The following is a 26727-nucleotide window of genomic DNA, read 5'->3' as shown; positions in this document are numbered from 1 at the left end:
TTAGATACATTCTCTCAGCTAATGTACAGAAGACTCTGCCAATAAATGGATGGTTTCAGATTTAACTGGCAGGTCAGCAGGCAAGGCAGGCACTCAAATGCTCTCAAGAGAGTAAAAGAACAGGAGACGCAAGGCACAGCTTGCCAGCTCAAACATGAGGTAGACACCTCAAACTACACAAGCATCTGGCTCGGACTGAGCCTAGGAGGAACATGTACAACAGGAGAAAGCAATGGCAAATAACTCAGTAGATAGAAAGTTCTGTTGAAATTACAGAAACAGAATAAGCAGTAGACAGAATAAGGTTAACAACAGGAGATGGCTTCAGAAAATCTGCAGTTTAGCTAGACAAGAGAATTTGGCTGAGCGGACTAAAAAGCAAACCTTGGGATACCACAGTAGCTGGAGACAAATCTGTTTCTGTTTCCAAAGGAAAAGACAGCTCATCATTGCCCATGTGCAATAAGCATTAACATACAACAAGTTGTGCCAGAACTGCAGCCAGTCATATTCTAAGCTTCCAGTATGACAATTACTTGCAGAAACAGCTTAAGCCTGGTTCCTTCCACAAGAAATCTCAAATGTTTGTAAGAAAACTCTTCCAAAAGAGGGCTTAAAGAACATAATGGAATCTGCTTAAAATACAAAAATCTAAAGAAAGAGCCAACAATGGAGCTTGCAGCCAGTTGCATGAAGTTAGCACTTTCCTCACCAATTCTCTTCGGAAGTAACAACATCATATAGTATGTCTTGTACATTTTAAGCAGGACAGAAGTATGTGAAAGCTTGAATTGCATTTGAGTGTGTTCTTGCAGTTGTGGGTCCTGTGGAATGTTTCAAGTGTTAAAGACTGTGACAATTCATTCTGGATGAAACACTCCAGACCTACATCAAGTAAAGCTTCTGTACCAGCAGTGGTACAGATCAGAAAAGCTGCTAGCTGTGGTGGTGGGGAGAGACAATGTGCTATACTGCCTCATCTGCAGAATTCTCCCCTGGCAGAGACAGCTGGCACAATAACCCGCTACTTTGCTACTTTTCAGTAGATGAAAGCCAAGTTAGAAGCTAACTATTTCTCCCCCTGATTGGGTGGAAGCTCCTGCCTAAGTGCACTAGAAACAATGCATATGGCTGCTGAATCCTTGTTTGACAGTAGGCAGGAACAGTTTTGCTGAAGTCTTATGCTACTGATAGAAAGAGGCAGGCTTTGAAGTATGACAGCAAAATACCTAAGGTTGTAGTCTGCTTTTACCACAGAAAAAGGAGTATGTCCTGCAGAGCCTAAAGGGAAAGGGGATATGTAGCCACCTGTGTTTCTACCTGTTGGTATAACTATGACACCTACAAGCATCTGAAATACTGGCTAGTATTATCCATTTTATATAAACAAGTTAAGACAAACTGTGTCTGACTTCGGTTGCCAGTGGCTCACACATCAGCTTCACCTTTAGTGCACCAAGTAGCTGCCTGTTCATGTTTTAAGAATCTCCCTGCATTATTAGAGACCAGCACGGTCCAAGTCACAGTAGGTACCTACTACTGCTTACAAAGCCTTTGGTCAAAGCACCCATTACTCACAGTAGTCAGTCTGCCATAAAGCTGAGCAGTCCCACAGCAGAGAGGAGAGGCTGCTTCTGGTTAGCCAGGCAAGCTGGCATCAAGGACATGTTTTGTCAAAATATTCTTCACTTCTTAACGAGCATCCATAAAGATTTTCTGAAGTTTCAAAGGTTTTTCTAATGAGTAAAGATCCATAGTATCTGCCCCTGCTGCCTCAGGAGTTTCACTCCTTTGTCACCTGTTGAAGTATGTCAGGTGAAGGTGTAGGAAGGCCTAGATCACAACCTATTGTAGATATAGTGTGACATGAAAACTTCCAGGTTCATGAGCTACTGGTTCTTGAATACAGCTGTAAAACAACCACAAGGGCAGGCTCTTCATGCATTCCTGTGAAGTTCCTAGAACTTCTCAAGACACCTGAATTTATGGGTACAGAAGTCAGACAATTTTAGCAGCGTGTTCGGTATCCTAGAGTGCCAGGCTAGTAGAAACTAACTGCCTGTGCTGGAAACGCACCCTGACAACTATGCAGGCTGCTATCTGGTAAGCCTGCTTCACATTAGTTCGCTAACTCATGCTCTCCAAACACCTTGACTAGTCAGCCTGCCCAGAAACAGACATTTAATCTATCAAGAAGTTCACTTGATCCAAACATAAAATTCAACTGAATTTTTTAACTAGAAGTCTGCGTGTGAGATTCAAAACAAGTTGGGAAGTTTCCAACTATTGTCATCTTCTCCCAGGAGATTTTCCACAACTCCACTTACAGAGCAGTTTGGATCCACATGAAGTAGAAACTTCAGGAGGTTGGTATTCCGTCTTCTGGATGGCAGCCTCCCCCCATGGAGAAGTACACCAGAGAAAGCGTCCAGGACTCAACCCTTGAGAGTCTAAATTTCAATAGATATTGTTTTCTTGTGAAGACCATGGAGTCTTCTGCTGAGTTACAGGCAACTAGTTGATATTACGGTTTCCAGAAACGGAATGCTAGTTTTCACCTATCCTGCCTAAGCAAGTGTACAGCTTATGCAGATAGCTTTGCTCTCAAAGCAGCAGTCCATGAGAAAGCAGAAGGCATGGCTCAGCCATGCATGGTTCCAAACATAAACTCACCTCTGGAAATGGTTACCCTGAACCCATGGGATGCTGTGTGCTCACTGCTTCCATTCAACAAGTATCCTGTGACAGTAAGAGACATTTAGAAATGTTGCTGTTTAGAGGCAAGAGGTGCACTAAACCCTACATACCCTTGCCTAACTTAAGGACCTGAGAGCCAGGCCTATATTGCTGCTAGAACCCCATTGCTTCACTTCTGAAATTCAGAGTGGTGTACATTTTCTCATTCTATTTCAAGGTGTTCCGTTGCTTTTTGCCACTCATTTCACAGAGACACAATGACAGACAGAGTCATATTAAGCAGACAAAAATTCCACACAATTATAGCTGGGTTTTGGAACACGCTTATCTCCATACCCTCAGTACGTGACAGTCATAGGAGAATGGCAGCCAGTGACTGGAAAACTGAAGTGGTTTAGACACAAACATTCCCAAGGGCACTTTTAAAAGCTTACGTGAACTTGACTTTCACAGACCTGTTCATAACACTCCTTGTCTCATCCCAGGAAGTTCTGAATGCAGGTGTTTTTTGTACAGGCCAGCTCCATGTAGAAAGAAAATGCACTTCTGCACCCTCCAGTATACCTAGATTAGCACAGTATTCTATTCGAAGACCCCACTAAGCATCTGTTTATGGAAATTTCAGTCTACACAAGATTATTATCCAATACCAGTTAGATACAGAGCAAGGGAAGAAAATGCATTTCCTTCCCCTTTATGAATGTTCAGTTTCATTCTCTATCAGGCAGCAGCATGGGACTTTGTTCATTAGAGGCCACTTCTGTTTCTTCATGTCTGAGATAGCAGTCTCAGCCTCTTGCACCTGCTTTTGCACAGTTAATTTAAGGCACCAAAGTGGGCATACAGAGTGCAGAGAAGGGAGAATATTGTGGACACAGAAGGGATGGAAAGAATAAGGCAGTCATGCTCAACTGTGTTTAAAAATTTTTTTTAAAATCCTCCCAGTTAAATGCCAAAAACCCTATTCATTTTCAGGAAGAAGAACCATGCTCCTACAGTGTTCCACAAATAAGATAGTGCTAGGCTGTTGTTAGTCTAGAACGAGTTGTTGTTAAGTATAAGAACTGAAGAACTGTGATAATCAATCTCTGGTTTGGACCTACCTTTCTGGAAAAGGGTAAGTGGTTACATGTGCCAGCTCCTGATATCCTTCTCCAGTAATGGGAAGGGACGGTAGAGTGTATGTGGATGTATTCACAAGGAACAAGATGATACTTTCCAAAGAGGTCAGTGGTTCCTATTATATTAATCAGCTAAAATCAGACTTAAGGTTGAGGCCATTTTAAGAGCAATTCAGAGTAAGTACAAATCAGAAGGAATCTCTCTTGCTCTTACTTTAAAATGTGTCACTAGCTGAGGAACAAATGCTGGGTTGCAGAGGACCCAAGCCAAATTTTAACTTCTTAGCCATGAAGGGTATTATGAATCAAGTCTGTGGGCTCTCCAGTGTCAGATAGAAAGCCCCCATTTTAACAGGCCCATGCCTCATCTTTAAAGTTTCAGCAGTACAACTGGTATTTTGCCCATCTAACCAAAAATCCACTAGAATAAGACTAGATCAATTTGCTTTCATATTTTAAATAGAAGTCCAAGTACAACACCTGGCAAGCTGTGAGTCTGGTAACTTTGCTCTGGAGTTCATAATTTGAACTACTATTTCTGCTCTGTAGGTCAGAGTTGCCTAGAGACATGCTCCTCAGTATCCCTGAAAAAAATAAGAATTTAAGATGCTACATGATGGCCTGCAGTTTGGTACCACTCAAGGCCTGGAAGCATTCTTGCTTATACAGGTATCATACTTGGAATAGTGCCTCTTTGCATTTCAGCTGGACAGAGAAACACTGGAACGTGCTTCATAGAGACACCACATAGTTGAAACAAGTATTCTCCAAGCCTTCTCATGTAGGTCATGGGATTTTCACCTCGTTTCTGAGGTTAACAGCCAAATTTCATAGAAAGAATTATTTTACTTTGTGGTTTGTTTTCCTGTAAGTCATCACAGTTAAGCTAAGCAGAACAAGAATGTGGGCACGGAAACATTCTCAGAAATACCATTTTCAACAAGAGCTATAAGCTATCTCCTGCCTCTGTTGCTAAAGTCTTTAGAGACTCAGCTACAATACAGATTAGTTTCAACATTCCCGCACACCAGGGCAAAGGCAAGTGTCAAAAGAAAGTGTCAAGTACCATACCTGACTATCTGTTCACACAGTCTGGCTATAAGTCTGTCTTCCCACGGTCCATAAGTAGCTGGCTTCATTCCCTAGTCTGGAAAAGGAACTGTGCAAATACCATTCTAAACCTAAACATGTTTCAGGTTAGACTCTGAAAATCAGGAATGACAAATGTTTTACAACAGTTAAGACTTTCAATACCAGTAATAAGCGATGTTACTGTGCTGCTTTGTACATGAAAGGCTAAATGCCTTTGGAGGATAGGCATCTGGAAGATGAAAGGGGTTATAATTTGCAGCAGACATTAATTAGGCAAAATGTAAAGGTATAATACATGCTTGGAATTTAACTGCCATGAAGCTGTCAGGTATACCCCCAAATCCTTTGGACGGGAAAGGAAGTGCAAGGAGTAACTGCAGGATTGTCATAGCTTCCTTACTGTTGTAAATGTCAAGAGGTATTTTAACACATCCACAGGATGAGCTATTCTCTTGAAATAAGTTCCAGACACAAGGTTAGCTCTCACATCTGCTTTTAGAGCACTTGAGTCCTTGCAGAAGGCTGCATCTGTCTTCCTAAGCAAACTGCCAGGCTGGCAACCATCCAGTATGATTAGTTCAGTTGTGTTTAAGCCATAGAAAGTAGCACAAAAGTGCTTATGACCTGATAGAAAGCAAGAGAGCTTACGATTTGGGCAGACTTGGATGGTTCTTTAAAAGAGCTAGAGGTTCTTTTATCTCTCCAGTTATCAGTAGAAGGCAACAGCATCAATTCCAGTCTATCTTCAGAGCCCAAAGGCTTCCACAAATGGCAGAGCCTACACGTCCTTAGAAACATTTCAAAAATAATGGAATTTATAACCTCTAGTTCTCTTAAATTCCATGTCTGTACGCAAGGATTTTGTTTCAGTAATATTGTTTGTTATATGGATTCTGAGTTGTGTGCACAAAACCACCACAAACCATTTCAACATGTTAAAGAGCACCTTGTCAACAAACAAGGCTGACATGCCCTGTGTTTTGTTTCACAAGCTGAGCGCTGACCTTCTCAACAGCAAAGCAGCAGCCAGGATTTCAGATCATGAGGAGGAAAACTTGAATCTTGCATATGACTAGGAATCATTCCCAATCCAAGAAACCAGATTTATATCTGATTACAGATGGAACAGTTTATTAAGCTTGTCTAAACTAAACTGCCTTTTCCTAGAGACATAGTTTTGCATTAAAGCTCTGTAGATATATCATTCAGAAGTCTGAGTTTTTCTGTTCACTCTCTAGAATTAGACTTAGTTATATCTGTTATCTAGATATCCAGCATCACCAAACTGTTAATTTGGCTTTTGAGAGCAAACAGATCTGGGGGTTTTTAATGCAAACAGATGCAAAGGATTAAGGAGAAATAGAGAAGAAATAAGAGGGAAAAAGATAAGAGGAATACAATGCAGGAAAGCACTGTAGTGTCCTGGTGACTATTTCATTTAAACAAGAAAGAATATGCATACACTATAATGTGGGTTCCTTCATGCTCTCTGTTTCAGACAAGTTGCATTAGCTTTCCTGACACAGACCAGTGAAGACTTTGTGGGAGCAAGTCAGACTGACAAGATACCACTGTGCAAGTGTTTACATCTCATGTCCTGGAAGAGCTGGAGGAGTGTACTCCTGGAGAAGCTCTCAGAGTTAGTTTGTGCAGGTGCAATTTAAGCAATATCTCTATCACGTTTGCTGATAGATATTTTCCAGCAGAAAGACATTTGCTCTCAAAGGGATAAAATAAACAAAGTGCTTATCTGTTGGAAAAAAACAAACAAACAACTCTAAACCAAAACCCACACAGCATGACTGCTTCAGTCCCTGCTTTGAGGAAAAAAACCTGAGGAAAAGCAGTCACACAGTATTTCTTCACTAGATAGAAAACTATCTACAGAGACTGATGGACTTGTGTATTGGTTTTGCATGGCCTGGTTTCTGGTAGAGGATGGGACTACAGAGGTGGCTTCTGTGAGAAGCTGCTGGAATTTCCAAAGTGTCCAGCAGAGCCAATCCCTGATGCCTCTCAAGGTGGACATGCTGCTGGCCGAAACTAGAGAGGTTAGTAATGCCTCATATCTAAAATGAAAATCAAAACAAAGGGCTCACAGTTTTTCTTCTAATCAGAGAAGAGGAGCAGGTAAGAACATGTGAGGGAAGCAACATGGCAACACCAAGGTCAGTAGAAGAGAGGGGAAGGAGATGCTCCAGGCACCAGAGCTGAGATCCCTCTGCAGGCTGTGGTCAGACCATGGTGAAGCAGCTGTGCCCGTGCAGACCATGGGTCCATGGGGGATGCAGAGATCCACCCACAGCCCATGGGGAAGGTGCCCCTGCTGGAATGTATGGATACCTAGAGGAGGCTGTGATCCAGGGGGAGACCCTGGTGGGGACACCTACCCAGTGGGAGGCTGTGATCCAGATGGAAAGACAAGGCCCTGCTTCCAGGATGGAAAAGGAAGTGCCTCCATGAGAGGACTGCACCCCATGGAACAGTGACCTGTGCCACAGCAGTTTTGGGAGGACTGTGTGCCTGTGGGATAGACTCACATTTGCAGCAGGTGTGGTTTGACTGCTGCTCATGAGAGTGGACCCACGCTGGAGAAGTTCATGGAAAACTGTCTCCTATGGGAGAGACCCCACAGTCTCACAGGGGAAGGACTCTTCTCCCAGAGCAGCAGAAGGAAATCTCGGTGATGAACTGACCAAAACCCCCATGCCATATCTCCCTGTGCTGTCAGTGGGAAGGAGGGAGGGGCTAAGGGGAAAAAGGTGTTTTAAGGGCTTATTTTACTTCCCATTATCCTCCTCTAATTCTGTTAGTCATGAATTCACTTACGCAGCATTCCAGGTGATACCTCACCAGGGCTGAGCATAGGGACAGGATCCCTCCCTTGACCTGCTGGCACTGCTCCTCCATGCAGCCCAGGATGTCACTGGCCTTCTTGGCCACCAGGGCACACTGCTGCCTCATGGGGAGCTTGTTGTCCCCCAGGACCCCCAGCTCCTCCTCCACAGAGCTGCTTTCCAGCAGGTCACCCCGGCCTGTGCTGGTGCCTGGGGTTGTTCCTCCCCATGTGCAGGACCCTGCATTGGCCTTTGCTGAATTTCAGGAGGTTTCTCTCTGCCCATCTCTCCAGGCTGCTGAGGTCCTTCTGGAGGGCTGCACATTCCTCTGGGGTATCAGCCACTCCTCCCAGCTGTGTCCTGTCAGTGAAATTGCTGAGGAGGCCTCTGCCCTTTCATCCAAGCCATTGATGGATAAATTAAACATGCCTGGGCCAAGTATTGGACTTTGGGAGACAGGACTAGGAACAGGCCTCCAACTACAGCCTGTATCACCAATTACAATCTCTAGGATCTGCTGTTCAGCCAGTTCTTAATCCACTTCCCTGTCCACTCATCCAGTCCACTCTCCCTGAGCTTGCCTATAAGGATGTTTTAGGAGACAGTGCTGGAAGCCTTGGTGAAGACAACATCCTCTGCTCTGCCCTCATCCATCCAACAGTTTCTTCACAGCAGGCAATCAGGTTGGTCAAACATGATTTACCTTTAGTGAATCCATGCTGACTACTCCTGATCACTTCTCACCCTCTCTGTGGAAAAAGATGGCTACCATGGTTTCCAACAAATTGGAATTCATTGTTCCATCACCCTTCCAGTTATTGAGGTGAGGCTGAGTAGTCAGTAGTTCCCTCTGAGTCTCTTTTCTTGCCCTTTCTGAAGGCCATTTAAGCTGGACTGGCATTGGAAATGCTAACTCATTAAAATAATTGCAGCTTACTAGATTTTTTTTTCCTTCTTCAATTGATAAATGCAGTAGTGCTAGTAGCTACCTTGCTGTCAGTTATTGCCCTTAGTAACTGGAAAGAAATTGTTCCCCTTTGCTTTTCAATAATTCACTAAGAGTAACTCTACACAGATTTTATTTCACAGCTGTAGATGCCATGCCATTACATCCTAGTGATGCAAGCAGTTTCCCCCAGTTACAAGAACTTGGAAATCTCTGGCATCCAGGCTCAGGCAGTCAAATCAGTCACAGCTTAAAGAGTCAGTACAGCTCAGCATTTAAGATCTTGCTCATGGTCAGCAGCAAACAAGCCTCAGCAAAGTTATTTCTGAGAAATACACAATATAAAATGGCATTTATAACTGACTTACAACAAGTCTTCCGCAGACTGAAAGCACATGTAAGTTACAATCTCAAATATGCATTTCAGGTGTGGCAAGTAGATTTTCTTGCAGTGGCACTGAGTCTACTGCACCAAAAAAGCTACCTGCCTTGTCTCCTGACCTACTTTACAAAGACTATAGTCTCTCAACTCAGAGCAGGAGTAGACTGCCTCATGTGACAGCCAGACCATCTGTTTAAGATACCACAAGAGTACACCACAATGTTAGAAGACACCAGGACAAGAGTTTGCACATTCATCTAGGAACCGAGGTCTCCCAGATAGGTGTGTCACTAGCAACCAACCCTTCATTCTTTTATTCTCTGCCCCTACCACCATTAACTACATGGACATGCTTCCTGAGGCATTGATAGGAGGAGGTCCCCATACAATTGTAATAAGAGAACTTTGTTATCAAAATGGTTATCCCTTTCTATCCATGAATGAGCTCAGAAAGCATTCAGCTACTTGGGTAAGTTTAAGGCATTCCAGCACAAGCAGCCCTGAGGATTCCTTCTGACCATCAAGCATAACTTTTTCCACCATGGCTGACAAGTTATTGCAAAGACTCATCCTTCTTAAACCCGTCTGAAGAACCAAGCTCCTCTATGTATGCTCTGAATATCTGTTTTCAGTACTCTGTCTCATTATGTATGAAGCAATCCTGTTGAAAAGATTCTGAAAGCTGTGCAACACTGAATTCAACCTCAAAGTATACATCCCTGCCTCCATTAAGTTGAAGTAAGAACCACAAAGTAATAATACTGTTCTACAGTAGAAGCTATGTTTAGCTTTACCAAGAGAGATTGAAAAAGTAATGGTACTAAGACAGTTATGCTGATGCAAGTGTTTGTTCCAACTTGCTAGCTATCCGTCATCTTGTTCAAAAAAGAAGTGAATTGCCAATCCAAGAAACTCGCTGTAGTTATGTTTCATAGAGACTACTGAGTTTTACAAGACCACTAGAGCATCTATGGTATAAGACACCAAGAAAGTACTCTTTCCCATTTCTACAAATGAAGGCAACTTGAAGTGAAGCACCAGTATGCTGTTATAGTTTGCTTCTACGCCATCAAACCTCAGAGTGGCTACAAGGGAAAAAAAGAAGACAATCACATCTTTTCAGTAGGATACCGGCATATTAACCTATCCAAGCAGTATTATTAGTTTGAGAGATGAAATAACTACAGAAAGCAGTTCTAGTTACCACTGTAATGAAAGACAGGAAACTGGATTCAGACAGCAACCTGGTTGTGGACAGAATGCTGATGACATGCTGAAAGCCATGCCAAGTTTAAGTAAGATCTTTTAGTAAGAAGACTAGAAAAGAGCTGCCTGATATGCACACACACAATGCAACAGAAGAAGAGATCCTTTAAACAAGATGACAACCAAGCTCAGCCTTTGAGAGCTGATGGCCTGCTTAGGAAGCATGTGGCAGACAACTGCCTGTACCTAGAAGCTTTCTGAGCTAAGGAACATGGTTCACTCCAGTCTTCCTAAAGGATAGAGGGAACTACAGCACAATCAACTTCACCTCAATACCTGGAAAATGGTCAAGCAAATATTAGAAACCACTTCGAAACATACAAAGCACAGGGTGATGAGAAGTCAGTAAGGACTTAAGGGAACTCATGCTTAACCAACTCAATGCCTGCCTGCTCTGACAATATCACTGGGCTGACGTGCAAAAGAAGAGCTTTAACATGGTTCACTTCAACTTTAAGAGAACTTTCAGAAAATCTGTCATAACACAATCCTAGACAATGTGATGAGTCACAAGGTGATAGATGTACAGCAAAGTGGACTGAAAACTGACTAAACTGCTAGGCTCAAAACTGGCTGAACTGCTAGCCACAAATTCCAAATGGTGTACCATCAGCAGAAAGTATTAGGGCCACTACTGTTTTAACACCTTCATTAACAACCTAAATGATGGAACAGGGTACATCCTCAGCAAGTGTACTGAAAGTACACAGCTGTATAGAATGCTTGATCAGATGTTTGTGCTGTCATTCAGGAAGACCTCAACAGGCTGGAGAAATGAGCTATGAGATACCTCAAAAGAATCAATATGAGGAAATGCAAAGTCCTGCACCTGCCAGGAGCAACCTCATGCAGCATGTGTGCTGCAGGCTGATTGACTGAAAAGCAGTCTGGCATAGGAAATGAAAAAAAAAACAACACAGACACTCATGGAAAACTTGACCAAGAGCCAACAACATGCCTCAAGGTAAAGAAGGCAAACAGGCTGGAGATAATAATGCTCAGGGAATCTTATCAATAAGGATAAATATTTGATGGAAGGGTGTACATAAGGAAGTGACAGATTCTTTATAGTGAAAATTGAAATAATGCAAGTTTCACTTAAACATGAGAAAGATATTTCACTTTGTGGGTGACTGGTTGCAGGAACAGGATGCCCAGAGAGCTGTTCAAAAAACAACTTCACAGCATCCTGGGCAGCCTAAGCCAACAGGTTGGATGAGACAATATGTAGAAGTGCCTTCTAGACTCAACTTCCCTGTGACTATCATTTTTGCATCCTGTAGACAGGAACACAGATCAACCCATCCATACTGACATTGTTTCCCAAGTTCACTGACTTCAGTTTGACTTTCTGCAGTCTTCAATCTCTCCCACAACTGAGAATTTACCTCCAGCTTCCTTTAAGAACAATACATGGTGCTAGCCTAAGTTCTCATGTAGTCAGAGAAGGAAGAAGTTTTTAGACTCTCAGGCAGATCTATTTTAAATTTTCAGATTATACTGCAAACTGGCTTCGTCTGTGGGTGGATAAGGTTAAGAGCAATAATTATAAAATAGCAACCAAGGAGGCTGGAAGTAGAGCTTCAGACTCTCAGCATATTTTTTGGAGTTGGAGAGGTGCCAGGCTCTCTTTCAGAGTGAGTGCTATGTAACAGCACTTCAGCAAACACCAAGTATTTATTTTTGATCAGGTGCTAATAAGAAGTCTAGAAATTCACCAGGGTGGTAACTTGGAAGCAGAGGAGCACGCAAACAATAGTTTTCAGTTAGTAACCAGAAGTTTGCAGTAGGGGTTTTAAAGTCCATCTCCATGAATTAGCTAATTCAAGGTATGCATTCACTGCAAGTCTGGTATTCCACATCAGCTCTGGTATCTGCTTGATATACTATGTGTAAAACAGCCTTGAAGCTCCCATCAGATGTACAGCATTAACAGAGGCAAATACAAGGTACGCAGATTTTCCAAGAAGAAAAGCTGAGAAAGTTACAGGTAGCTGGCCACAAGTACAGTAACAGCAGTCAGAAATGTCTGAAAAAGGACAACGGAGTCCGAGTACTAGGACAGGTGGGATATGAAAGCTTTTGGAGTCCTCAGCAAGAAACCAGTGATATGAATCAGGCCCCTTATGACACAGCTGCCAATCTCAAGGCAGACCATAGCAAGAATAGCCAACATCACCATGCTAGGAAGATTCTCTTAGATGATACAAGACTAGAGGCGCCAGAGCTAGACTACAGCAGAACTAAGCCATACACAACACTTCCTTTCTAACTCTGCACAGCCTGGCACTTCCAAATCTTAGCAGCAGCCTACCAAATCTCCACAACCTCAGGGGAGCTGAATCCAAGTCTTCCCACAGCAAAATATCATCGACTTCTCACCTCTGTTCTAAACTCAGTAATCTATTAATACAGCCTTTTCTTCTCATTGTCAAAGCATTTGTCCTGGTGCACAGAGCAGATTTGCTATCAAACTCGTGCACTGGAGTCAAGTAGTCATGTGCAAGCAGAACTTCCTTATTTTTTGAAAAGGAAAAGGCAGAGAGAAATCCAGACACTTCCCCATTTGTCTTGCCCTCTTCAGCAGGGGATCTGCTCTGAGAATGAGATTTCAATTAACCTGCATGTGTTCCAAAAGCTAAACCAGCAAGGCTTCAGTTTTACAACTAACTTTACAACTAACTCTGCCATGAAACTTTAGGAATTGTTTTCCGCTGCATGTTTCTTCTCTCACCTGATGTTAAAAAAATCCCCAACCAAATAAAAGGAAAAAACCCAAAACACAACAAACATGACAGCACTCAGGTTCAGCTTTAGCTGTGTCCTTATCTGAAAGCTAGCAAGGATGAAGGGAGAATAAACTCAAAGACACTCATGGTGATTAGGTGTCAAGACAATGTTTTATTCAATTAGACTTCAGGGTAACAAAAAGTCAGAAACACATGGCCAATATATAAATGCTTTAGAAACAAGAATCTACAAATCAAGTGTTTTGTGTTTCCTGCAGCATTCACTTGACTGTGAAAGTCAAGTACCTAGCTAAAATGTCCTTTTCATTTAAGAGGTAAGATGCTGCCAAAAGTCAAGGTATCCTGATTCCTAAAACTACTGTCCACTACAAGCCAGGATGAAGACACTACTTCAGATAACAGAAGTTCTGTAGCCCTCTTCCTAAGATTCAGAAAACTCAAGACTCGTCCACTTAGATGGCCTCAGAAAACAGCATAGAAGATTCTCCTTTCCTTTCCAATGACTTACTGCTCTAGTAGCATTAGCCACTGTTCTTGAACAGCAATCTAAAGTTTATGAAACTTTAAAGTTACACAGGATCTGAAGCACTACATTATTCCCATATTTGAATCAAAATCCGAAAGAAGACACACAGGCAGGTATTCCTGTCCCCTGGATTTCTCTTACTCAGGACAAAATGGTGTTCTTACTCAATGGATCAAAATAAAAGTTTAAAAAAAGCATGGTTTAAAGAACACAAAGCAGTGATGGCAGAGGTTTAGCCACTTCTATGCTATACATTAGCGGTAATAAAAATTGAAGCACTTTATGGGCAGAAAACCTCCCTTTACTTCTGTACTTTCTCCAGTCAGAAGATTTCAGTCTTAGGTACTTGTAGCTTGCAGCAGATTTTAGGAAGTACTTGCTCAGAGAAAACATGAGGAACCCATAAAAAGCAAATTATTCACTTCATGGTGATGGGCCAGCTATTGTCACTAGCCCTCTTCCCAAAGGGATATGCTAATAGGTCTGGATATAAACAGTTGTCCTTAAAGAAACTGACTCAAAGACACTTTGAACCAGGAGACTTGGACCAAAATTTCTGCAGCATCAATCTCTGCCAGACTCTCCAAAAAGGCCAGAGAGAATAGAAGAGCTCCTACTCAAAAATCAATAAATAACAAATGCAGAGCTTTAAGCTTTAGTTAGACTTGAATGCAGACTTCCCTGTGTTACTCAGCTATTGAAGTTACTCAGTACTATTAGTTGATTAGTGAGCCAGTCTCTCAAAAGATCAATAATCCACCATCAGTGATTAAGATTTTTAAGATTAACACTGGAAGTGTTCAAGGCCAGGCTGGATGGAGCTCTGAGCAACCTGGTGTATTGAGAGGTGTCCCGGTCCACAGCACAGAGGTTGGACTAGATCATGTTTGAGCTCCCTTCCAACCCAAGCCACCAAATGATTCTGAGACTGAGACATAACCACCCAAAAAGTGGTTTTACCTGCTTACCTCCACTTACCATACTCCCTCTGTAGACTACTAAATATACAGTGCAAATATTGCAGTCAATGTATAAAATATTAAGCTGAAGAAGGGACATCCCACACACACCAGAGCTGTTGATCTCCTTCCATCAAGAGGATAAGACATATGGCTCTTTCTGCCCGTTCAGCTAGAAGGAAAAAAAATATTCTCTTCCTACTGGATATCCTTTTATTCTCATGGATCATAGCCTAGTGCCATTTCCAGGTCAAGAAAATAACTGCTCTTAAGTCTAAACATCACTACCACAGCCTCTTTTGCCCTGTCTTTTAGAGTACTTCTACGCTGCCAAGTGCCTAGAACAGAATGGTACCACATACAGGGTACAGGAAGGTGGATTTCATCTCTATTGTTGATGGAAAAACTGGGCAAGAACTTTCCTACTTATGAGAAGTTAGCTGACCACAGCCTGAAGCTAGAGTTATTTCTTCTCCCAGGTTGTCAGGAATACTGATACACTTCTCAAAACCTCACAGCAGTAAAGCAGAGAGAAGCTTGCTTGCATTCCAAAAGCAAAGAAGCTCTTTAATACAACTGAGGAAAGACATTATAGTGTGTGAGATACTCCTCAGAATACTGCTTCTCACCAGCTATACAGCAGTGTGGAAGGACCATGCTAACAGCTGCAACTCCTCAGCTGCAAGATTTGTGAGGGCAGCTGCCAATTTCTATTGCTACAGACAACAACCTAGTTACATGATTAAACCATCTATCACAGACAAAAACCTCCACGATTTCCATCCCTGCCTTAGTCACATACCCTTTTCTCAGGAGGTCATCAACTGACTAATTTGTTAGATGAAGGCCTAAGTTCCTGAAGAGAAGGTAAGCCTCACTTCTCACTCGAGCAACAGTGGGCAAATGTTCAAGAAGAGGACTCCTTACATGGGCAGGAAGAAATGCTGAATCCCTACATCACAGCTACACACAGCAGATGGTGAAAAATGGAAAAGGCCAGGCTACCTTGACTCACTCTCCTGTAGCATGGGAGTATATTGGGCCAGATACTGCTGAGAAGCCTCGAGGCTTTTGGAGCCTAGGCGATCCATCCTACCCAGAAACATATTCCTCAGGACAACAGCCACAGAAGAAGCACTTCTTGCCACCAGCAGCTCAGCTGCTGCAACACCTTGCATGCACGAACCAGCTGTGCCAGAACTGGTTTTAAACCCACATCACTCCTTGAAGTTCTTGCTCCCAGGAAATCCTACCCTAAAAATTTCAGGAACACTTTGTAGACTACAGAGATACTAAGTCTTTGCGAGCTAATGTATCAGCAGTGCTGTACTGCCACTACCAAATTATCACCATGGGGAAGACACTTCACTGAGTTCGCAAGTGTCCTGTGAACACATGCCAGAGCTAGGGACGGGAAAACAGACATAGATACTCCTGCAGAGCACCCTGTCTGTACTAGCGCTGGGAAGAAGTAAGCAGGAGTTCAGCGTAGAAAGCACAATCACAAATAAACTGACGATAAGGAAACAATGCCAGCTCCAAGCCTTCCCCGTGATGGCTACAGGAAGGAGGCAGCAAAGGAGCTGCAGCAATACCTGAAAAATTTACACCTACCTGTAGACAGTATGAGCCACAGGAGATACAGTAAATAAAATACTACCTCTCGCAACCCTCTCGTGACAGCGCGACCACCAGTGTCCCAGCCGGTCCCTCGCCGCAAGGGACACGATGCCTTCTCCCCTCAAGAGCCGCTCTGGGCTCTTGCAATGGATGTCAGCAATGCCCACGGGGAGATGAAGCCGGGAAAAGGGATGTGTCAAGGAAACACACACACACACACACACACACACACACACACACACACACAGACACAGTCATTCTCCCCGCTCTCCTTCAACAGCAGAGGCCCCCTCAAATGCCGCGCCCCCTTCCCCCGGGCCGTACCTTGTCGGCGATGCTGCGGGGCAGGAGAAGGTCGGGGCTGGGGGTGAGCGCCGGCCCCATCTCCTCGCTGCTGGACGTGGCCAGGGGATGCGGCATCTCCCGCAGCGACTTGGGCCCGGAGGACGGCAGGGGCTTAGGGGCGCTGGCCGCGCCGCCCGACATCGCGCCGGGGCCAGGCAGCGACCGAGGCAAGGAGGGAGGGGGCGGAGGCCGCGCCGCCTCGGCGAGAAGCTGCGGGGCCGCGGCCAGAGCCTGCCCCCACCGCCGCGATACGAGGAGGCGCAGGAGGCGGCGGCTGCGGCGACGACGGAGGAGGAGGAGCGAGCGCAGCATCCGCCTGCGCCACCGCCCGCCCCTTTCCAAAGCGACATCCGCGCCACCTGCCGCCCCCCCCCGCCCTGCCCGGCCCGGCCCGGCGGCCGGGGCACGGGCACCGCCTCCGGCAGCCACCCGGCGGAGCGGGGCGGGCCGAGCGGAGAGGCGGCCGGGGAGGCATCAGGGCTGGCGGAGCCCGGGGCGGGCCGGGGGACGCAGCGGATCTGGCGGAGGCCCAGGTGGGCCGGGCCGGGCCGGGCCGAACGGGGGAGGCACCGAGTCACCAGCGGCCCCGACGGTGAGCCCGGATTGCGGCGGTGTCGCCGCACGCTGTGGAACGGCAGGTTAAGTGCCAGAAAAGCTCGGCTTTTCCGGGCTCGCCGACCTCAAACTCCGCTCATGGTGGAAGGGAAATTTGTAAACGGGCGGGTTGCGGTGCAGGACCGACCGCAGCCGGGCTTAGGAGGGACAAGGCCCGGCCTCCGGGACTCCCTCACGGGGAGACTGCGCCGCAGGCGGATACACTGAGAGATATCTTGCACACAAAGGCTGCATAGAAACATCCTTTCACTAATGCCGTGTGTTTACTTTTGCCGCAGAGATTTCACGTTGAGAGATCATTGTTGTAGAATGTTTCATCGTGCTGAAATGAGCTGAGACGCATTTCATCAGGACCTCTAGAAGCAATCCATGCAAATCTGTCTAACAGCATGTATCCGTTATAAAAATTCAGATCTATCCACATGTAACAGCATGGAAAAAGTGTTCATGATGGCAGAACAACCATAAGCAGGAGAAAAGTCATAGTCTGGTCTAAAGAAGTTTCCTGAGCAGGTAAAGCAGCTAAATCTGGCGAATAAATTATTTTTTTCCAAATAATTTGCTCAGCACTCGTAAGACATGATAGAGTAATATGCTACTGGGGAAAGTGATGTATCTCTATAAGACTGTCACAGTCCCTTTCAGCTACAGATAGATAACATACTGGTCTGTGACCAGATAAGATTTGGATGCTTGGATGTGTTTAACTTTTCCCTGGGAGTACAGACCTTTGAAATCAAAGGGCAGCATTAATATGTAAAGGTAAGCTACCAAGTTTTACAGGTGTCACTGCCAGGTGCCACATAGCAGAACGAGTGTGAGAACACAACACTGTGGACTGTCATTACAAAAAGAAATGCTGAGTATCACAGGAAAAAAAATACGGGAAAAAAAAAATCAATCCTTACTATAAATAACTACTTAATATTACATAATGTTCGAACGCCAGCAGAGATCAAAAGTCCAAACCAAGCACTAGGCTCCAGTGAGAAGGTGGCTATGAAATATTCCTTGTTCATTACACTTCAGAAACAACAACCTATTTATCTGTCAGGAAAAGGAACCAATACACACTAGCTAGCTTAAATAAATGCATCCCAATTTTCTTCTAGACTATCCAAATCTTAAGTGGAAACTATTGTGGTAATGCAGCAGGCAGGTTTATGTATCTGCCATACTGCTCAGGCATTGGTTCCCTTCAGTTTTGTGACAGTCTGCATCCCAAAGGTTTATGACTTACTGAGACCTCTTCCTCTCTTTTCCCTTAAGCATCCTCACCTAGCTCTGTTTCCAACTCAATCCTGGGGCCGTCCTACTCTGTGCATGTAAAAATGACCTTCTACTCATTAAACCTTGGCTTTGTGGGCAGTAGCATCCTTGCAGCAAGGAAGACTGGTGGTATCCAAGCAGCAGATTGAGGGCAGGATTTATCAGACACTGCCTGGCACTCCTTAGACCTTATCAGACATCCTGTTTTTGATTGTGGCACCTTTATACAAGATGCTGACAAACTGGACAAAGTTCAGATGGAGGCACTGAGATGGTTGGTGACCATCTGCAAGCAGCAGTTGCAGCACTGAGGCTTTTTGAGCCTGGAGCAGATCGCTTCAAGGGCAGTTAATTCCTTCCTCCAGTAACCCATAGGAAAGGGGTGGAAAAGATGGAACAGGGCTTACCACAGCAGACCATAGCAGGAGACCAAGAGACAAAAGACATCAACTGAAACAGGACATTCCTGATGGATGTTAGGAACAACTTTTTCCCCTTGAAGATAAGTCAGGAGTCAGAGCAGGTTGCAGGGAGAGGTTGTGCAGTCCACCCTTGGAGATTCTTAAGACGATCTCGTGTGATATCACGTCTGACCCTCCTTTAAGCAAGAGATTGGACCAGAACCTCCCTACACCCTTGATTCACCCTCCCTACACTGAATAATTCAGTGCTGCTACAGAACTCATTATGTTCAGTTTCTGCGGTTACATAAGGTGACCCTTAAATTATCCTGTATATGAGGATGAAGTTCCAAGCTCCAGAGATATACTTACTGGTCTAGTTTCCTGTGATAGGGCAATATATGCCTCTTTTTAAATTAATTATAATTATCTGTGTTACCTCGTTCTGCTAAGTCATCCTTACTTCTTTTGTAATTATATTGTTCGTATTACTTATTCTACTTATTGACATAGAATACTTAGAAACATTTTCAAGTAATTAACTGCATCAATATATGCAAAAGGCAACTGTGAATACAAGTAAGCTGAAATCTGGTTAGAAAAAGTTCAGAAGACATTACTGGAAGATCTGTTACACAGGAAAATTACAAACTTGCTGATTATTATGGTGATATTCCTAAATTCTGGCTATGCAAGTTATGTTAAATTTCAGAATTCCAACACCACAGCACACTGTAAATCAAGCTGGCTAACTGTTGGGACTAAGTGAACACTTAAATATAATTTATGATAATAACATGCTTTAAAAAAACCAAAAAATGGAGGGTAAGCAATCTAACCCTAACTGTCTTAATGATTAATGAAAAATGTCTCTCATCCTCTGATTTTGGCGAGTACTAAATCTGCAGAGATTTGTACAGACAGCAATCTAGGTTTAACAGTGGTATCTTAGGTAGCAAATGGAAACTATCATACTGAGAAACAAGAAGAAGACCAATTGGATAGAGCTCTGAGTGACTTGGTCTAGCAGAAGGTTCCCTGCCTATGACAGGGTGGTTGGAACTGGATGATTTTTGCTATCTCTTCCAGCCCAAACCAATCTATGTTCTATTAGAAGAGTTCAAAAATCATAAATTACACCTTAAAATAGATTAAACTTACTTTAAATGTGTAATCTTAAAAACCTGTACGACTCTCTGGCCTTTGCTGTATTCTCTGCAAGTTCGTATCACATCAAGGGTAAGCTTTTAGCTGCTTCTTCTTCAGTTATAAGGGAAACTCATTTCTAATTTTTTTTAATATGGAAGATGACCATATTATGTAGTTGATTTCAAGAACTGGAACTTAAAAGGGAGACAGAACATTGAATCTGAAATTAGAGTTCAGAGCAAATTCTTGTATCTTGATTAGAACTAGTCACACAATATGAACAGGGTTCATAAAGAACTCCAAATCTGTTGTGCATGAAATGAAATAGAAGAAAAAAAAAAAAAGCTGTGTAACTGACTTCTTGTAGGAATTGTTTTCTACACACAAATAGAAACCTCTAAATGTGTGAGCATGTGGTCATCTGGCTCCAACATCAGGCAAATACTGAGGAAGCAAAGCATCTATTTTTCTAATACCAGCAGTGAAATATATAAATGTCTTAATCCTGCTAGGAAATTATGAGTGATTAAAAACATGGTTATGTATCCTTTTCTACTGTGCTGGTTTAATTTTACAACCATAATATTTTCCTTGATGTTTATATTGATAGTTTTCTTTTTGTTAAACATCGACCAAGCTAAAACCATTCAGCACATGAAACATGCAACCAGAAGAAAATACACAATGAAAACCAAAATCAATGGCAAGCTAGAAAGAGACTGCTATTCAATGCCCACATCTTAACCCGAGTTAACTTGAAAAAACTGACATGCTCTCCTAGCAAAATCATAACTATTTATTATGTTTACATCATTTCAACCCAAAAGCATGACAAAACAGAAGTGTAATACTAAGGGCAAGGGGACAAATGGTCAGTTGAGGGATCAAGAATCTCACCAATTCGAGAAAAATATCACCAGTTCCACATGTTTTTTCCCTGAAAAAAAAAACCAGTTCTGTCTTTCTATTGCTGAGATCAAAGTCCTGCAGTCTACCTCTTAGGATTGTTTACTAGGATAAACAGGGAGAGGAAGAATCCATAGATGATGTGCAGGAAAACCTATTAGCAGATTTAAGGATAGCACCTATCTTACAGTGCTGTTCTGATCTGGAGTGCCAGTTACAGCAGTAATATACCCAGGATATTTTTATAATGGCAGATGGCTTTTTAAGTGCTCAGTGTCAGCCTGAGAAGGACTCTCAGTTGTTTCATCATTCTTTTGTTAATACATCTTTATCTTCTTGCCCAGATGAGATATAAAATGGCAACAGGGTTTACAATGACTGTCAGGACGCTAAATTCACCTTGTATTTATTTACTAGATCAGACATGTAAAAAGCCCACCTGCTTTTTTAAATAGAATACCATAAAATATTTTATTTAAGGACAAAATTCCAGGATTCTCAATAGCATACTCCAGACTGTACAAAGAGTAAGGTAGGCTTGAGGCCACAGAGATATTGGTAGGTTTGGCTGGTTTAACAGGTCAAGGGCAGTAATTTTTTTTTTCCCCTGCTGTCAATTGCCTCTTCTCAACTGCTTTGTCTTTCCCCCACTATGGTCTGTCTTGGCAAGGATAATGTTTGTGTCTGTCTGCACACAGGCACACATGAAACTATAGAACAAGACTATTCTAAAAGATGTAAAACACCCAAAAATACAGTTGTATTTTCAAATAGGATTCTTCCTTCCATATGCTGCTAGACATCATGTCTTGTATTGCAGATTGGAGAGGGAAGGCTTTTGACTCCATCATGTTAAATCTTATGTGCAAGCTCAGTGACACTCTAGAGATAGGATCAGTTTCAAGTCATGAGCACACATCACCTGTGCATTCGTGCACACATGTAAGATTATGCATAAGCTTTTGCTGCATCAAAAGCCTTCAAAGCTGTCAAGTTATATGGGGGTGCCGTAAACAGGATTGTGGGAACAAAGGACACTTGTGATTCTGTGCCAAATGGCTATAAAACGAAAAATCAAAAATCCAATCAAGGAGAAAGACTGTAACTATGGATACAGTATCTTTACACAATTGGATATGGAAACCCCAATCAATCTAAAATGTTTAAAGACTCTTCAAGATACATTTTATTTGTTTGAAGGGGTTTTTAGTGACACACACAATAAATAGAGGAAGGGAGTCTTAGGATGGATATGTATGTGCAGCACTGCCATATGGAAATAAAAACAGCATTCTGGAAGATCTTGGTTCAACCCAAGGAAGCATCATGCACATACTATCTTCACTAGCTGGGGGAAAAGAACCCAACATATAAATCACTATTCTACCTCAGCCTATAGAACTAGAACTTCCTGTGGTCATTCTGAAATCACAGAATTCACAGAATGACTAGGTTGGAAGAGATCTTCAAGATCATCAACTCCAACCCATGCCCTAACACCTCAACTAGACCATGGCACCAAGTGCCACATCTAGTCTTCTTTTAAACACATCCAGGGATGGTGACTCTACCACCTCTACAGGCAGACAATTCCAGGACTATATCACTCTTTCCCTAAAGAACTTTTTTGTAACATCCAACCTATATTTCACTTGGTGCAGCTTAAGATTGTGTCCTCTTGTTCTGTCAGTTGCTGCTGGTGATAGAGACCAGCCCCCACCTGCCTACAGCCACCCTTCAGGAAGCTGTAGAATGATAAGGTCACCCCTGAGTCTCCTTTTCTCCAGGCTGAACAGCCCCAGCTCCCTCAGCCATTCCTCACAGGGTTTGTGTTCCAGCCCCTCACCAGCCTTGTTGCCTCCTCTGGACACACTCAAGTGTCTCAACGTCCTTCCCAAACCGAGGGGCCAGAACTGGACACAGCACCCAAGGTGTGGCCTCACCAGTGCTGAGTACAGGGGAAGAATGACCTCCCTGCTCCTGCTGGCCACACTATTCCTGACCCAGGCCAGGGGCCATTGGCCTTCTTGGCCACCAGGGCACAGGGCTGGCTCATGTTCAGTCAGCTGTCTGTCAGTGCCCCCAGGTCCCTTTCTGCCTGGGCACTGTCCAGCCACACCGTCCCCAGCCAGTAACACTGCAGGGCATTACTGTGGCCAAAATGCAGGACTTGGCACTTGGACTTGTTAAACTTCATCTTATTGGACTCTGCCCATCCATCCAACTGTTCCAGGTCTCTCTGCAGAGCCCTCCTTCCTTCCAACAGATGGACACATGCTCCCAGCAATTTACTGATGAAGGACTCAATACCCTCATCCATGTCATCAGTGAAAATATTGAACAGGACTGGCCCCAGCACAGAGCCCTGGGGGACACCACTGGTGACTGGTGCCCCATCTGGATGCAGCACCATTCACCACTCTCTGGGCCCGGCCATCCAGCCCATTCCTAACCCAGCACAGAGTGCTCCTGTCCAAGCCATGGGCTGCAGCTTTTCCAGGGGTGTGCTGAGGGAGACAGTGCCAAAGGCCTTGCTGGAGTCCAGGTACACAACACCCACAGCCTTTCCTGCATCCAGGTGGGTCAGCTGGTCATGAAAGGAGATCAGGTTGGTCAAACGTGACCTTCCCCTCCTAAACCCACCCTGGCTGGGTCTGATGCCCTGGCCATCCTCTAAGTGCTGTGTGATGGCACTCAGTATAAATTGCTCCATAACCTTCCCAGGTACTGAGGTCAGGCTCACTGCTCTACAGTTCCCAGGATCCTCCTTGCCACCCTTTCTATGAATGGGTGTCACATTGGCTGACTTCCAGTCATCTGGAACCTCACCAGAGTCCCAGGACTGCTGCTAAATGATGGAGAGAGGCTTTGCAAGCTCATCTGTCAGCTCCCTCATCACCCTGGGATGGATGCCATCTGGGCCCATGGATTTATGAACATTTAAGCAGCTCAGCAGTTCTCTGACTGCCTCCTTCTGGATACCAGGGGGACCATTCTGCTCCCTGACACCATCTGCCATCCCAGGAGGACAGCTGTCCTGAGGACAAGCATATTCCCAATAAAGGCTGAGGCAAAGAAGGCATTAAGCACTTCTGCCTTCTCCTCATCTGCAGTTACTAAGTTCCCTCCTGCATCCAGTAGAGAGCAAAGATTGATTTTACCCTTCCTTTTGCCATTAATACATTTGTAAAAACATTTTTTATTATCCTTTACAAAAGTTGCCAAATTAACTTCAAACTGAGCTTTGGCCTCTCTAATTTTTTTTCCTACATGCTCTAACCACCCCCTTAAATACTTCCTGAGAGATCTGACCCTACTTCCAAAGATTATATATCCTCTTTTTATTCCTGAGTTCCTTCAAAACCTCATTGTCTGTGGGAAAAACCAACAGTTGCCCATCCAGGCTGGACATTTGCCTCATTGACTCATCTTTTGGCACACAGAGACAGTCTGTTCCTGTGCCCTCAAGATGTGTTTTGAAGCACACCCTGAACTCTTTTGTTTTGAAGGGCTGCTTCCCAAGGAACTTCCTGAGTAAGTCTCCTGAATAGGCCCAAGTCCACCCTCTGGAAGTCCAGTGTAAAAATCTTATCATTGTTCCTCCTGATTTCACCAAATACCAAGAACTCTATAATTTCATGATCACAGTGCCCCAAGCGACCTCCAACCACCACATCTCCCACCAGCCCATCTCTATTTGCAAACAGCAGATCTACGACACAGTCGTTCCCCTGGTGGAATCACCCACCAGCTGCGTCAAAAAGTGTCCTCCACACTCTATAAACTTCCTGGATTGCCTTTTTTTTGCTGTATTAAGTTCCCAGCAGATCTCTGACAAGTTGAAGTCTCCTATAAGAGCAAGGGCTGATGATCTTGAAACATTCTCCAGCTGCTTATAGAAGTTGTCCACCTCTTCTTCCTGGTTGGGTGGACAATAACAGACTCCCAGTAGGATGTCAGCCTTGTTAGCCTTGCCCTTAATTCTCACCCACAAGAATTCAACTTCATCATCATTAGTTTTAACATCCATGGCATCAAAAGCCTCCCTAATATAAAGGGCCACCCCTCCACTTCTTCTCCATTTCCTGTCTCTTCTGAAGAGCTTGTAGCCATCCACTGCAGTGCTCCAGCTATGTGAGTCATCCCACCACATTTCTGTGTTGCATTTTATATTAATTTAGAACTATATTCAATTTAACACAGCTTGTTTATATAATGGGATACACAGCTGCCTCTACTCCAAGATGATGAGAACAGCCAGCCTGAAAAACATTTAATTGCCTGAAGGAAAAGCATGGCAAGATTTGCGAGGCAGTGTTCAAGAAAAGTCTCCTTTTAAACTTAAGATTTTATAGTGGGTTTCCAATAGACATGCTACCAATGCTTTATTTTACATTTTTTTATTTGCTTATGCTGAACAAGAGGGAGGAATTTCTGACACATCAGAGATTAGACACTGTTCCTTCAAAGGGCTACATTTCCTGTCTCTACATGTTATATTGATGCAAAACTCCTCCCAGAGCCAAGGAGTCATTTGACTTAAGGCATGACCATGTTTTTGTAGAGATGTTAGAAGTTACTACTATGATCAACATTCACCACACTTGTACAGAAACAAAGAATTAATGAGTCCCAACTCTTCTCCACCTGAGTTTCCTGCCTGATGACTCTTTCTTCTTGCCCTGCTGCTTCTTCCTTCTCTATCTTCCTTTCTTGATCCCCAAATAAAGATCACTGTCCATTAATTAATTTTTCTCACAAGGGTTAGCTGTGTAAAGACGAGTGCAGCAGCTAGGCCTATCTGCCTCAAACTGCAGCTTCTTATAATCCCTTACATCCTCAGTCCTGGAACGACATCACAGAGAATTGCACCAGGTAGGATTATTAGTGTGGATGCTGTGTTGCTCTTCACTCACCCTGCTTCTCAGCAATTAACGATTGCAAGTGAGGTGTCTAGATAAAATTAAAATCATCCAAGGGATAATTAAAAAGGGGAAGAAAACAGCAAAAATGACATTTCTAAAGGCAGAAAGTGAAATAACAAAATGAAACTAAGTAAAAAACAATACCAGAACAGAAAGAGGAGGGCAGGTGCTCAGTCAGCTGTTCATGCAAAGAGAACAGTTGACAATAATACAAGTATGAGGGAATGGCAGCAGTGTTTGCTTCCCATAGTATTAATCAACAGGGCTTTAAAGCAAACAGAAAACTCCCCAAGATTGTCTGCTGGCTTGGGTACAGGCACACACACACACATACCCCTACACCAACACACACAGAGACACACATAAACACAGCTTCTACCAGGCAAAAAATACAGGTAACTAAATTCTACATCTGGACATTACAAGTTCCCAAACACAAATTTGTTCAGTTTTAGAAATGTCAAGCACTTTGTGAATCTTTGAAAAGTATAAATGGAAGAACAGACAGCATGCTTGGTTAGCAGAATATTGCTTATCTCATAGAATCCACGTGTGTAATACTAAGGTACACTATTTTAAGACAAATTAATCCATTATTATAGATACTGAAAAGATTTTTATGTAATCTGTATACTCTCAAAAATGCAATTTATTTCTTCATGGTCTAGTGAAGCTGGCTGCAGCAGATCTTAAAAAATTGTTAATTGCTTTCAATATTTCTGTATACATGTGGTTGTCCAAGCGAATGAATAAGTGTGACATTTAACACCATGTACACCCCATGTGTGTTCTTACCATTATAAATACTTCCATTGTAAATCAACAATTTTTAATTAGCTCTTTTTTCACTTTAGAGCTGAAGAGTGAGGAGTTTATGGACTTCTAACATTTGATGAAAGAGAAAGCAGAAGAAATCAAATG

General features: G+C 43.4%; 1 protein-coding gene and 1 long non-coding RNA gene across 3 annotated transcripts in view; one reads left to right on the top strand and one right to left on the bottom strand.

Moving 5' to 3' along the window:
• SNX30 (sorting nexin family member 30) overlaps positions 1 to 16929 on the bottom strand; it is a 42693-nt gene extending 25764 nt beyond the window's left edge. Inside the window, exon 1 of the mRNA XM_056513039.1 lies at positions 16521 to 16929. Coding sequence (XP_056369014.1) covers positions 16521 to 16853 — 333 coding nt within the window. The 5' untranslated portion in view covers positions 16854 to 16929. The remainder of the gene's footprint in view (positions 1 to 16520) is intronic.
• A 107-nt stretch (positions 16930 to 17036) lies between these two features.
• On the top strand, positions 17037 to 19057 carry LOC130264675 (uncharacterized). 2 transcript variants are annotated; one of them, XR_008842502.1, is made up of 3 exons: positions 17037 to 17133; positions 17435 to 17669; positions 18426 to 19057. It is a non-coding gene; the product is annotated as an uncharacterized LOC130264675 (long non-coding RNA). The 2 variants fall into 2 exon arrangements; XR_008842503.1 differs by having other exon boundaries at positions 17094 to 17179.
• Positions 19058 to 26727: the final 7670 nt, after the last annotated feature.

This window comes from Oenanthe melanoleuca, chromosome Z (genome assembly GCF_029582105.1).
Source record: "Oenanthe melanoleuca isolate GR-GAL-2019-014 chromosome Z, OMel1.0, whole genome shotgun sequence".
Lineage (NCBI taxonomy): Eukaryota > Metazoa > Chordata > Aves > Passeriformes > Muscicapidae > Oenanthe > Oenanthe melanoleuca.
Note: the sequence above shows the minus strand (reverse complement) of the source record. Positions and strands in the feature narration are given on the sequence as shown.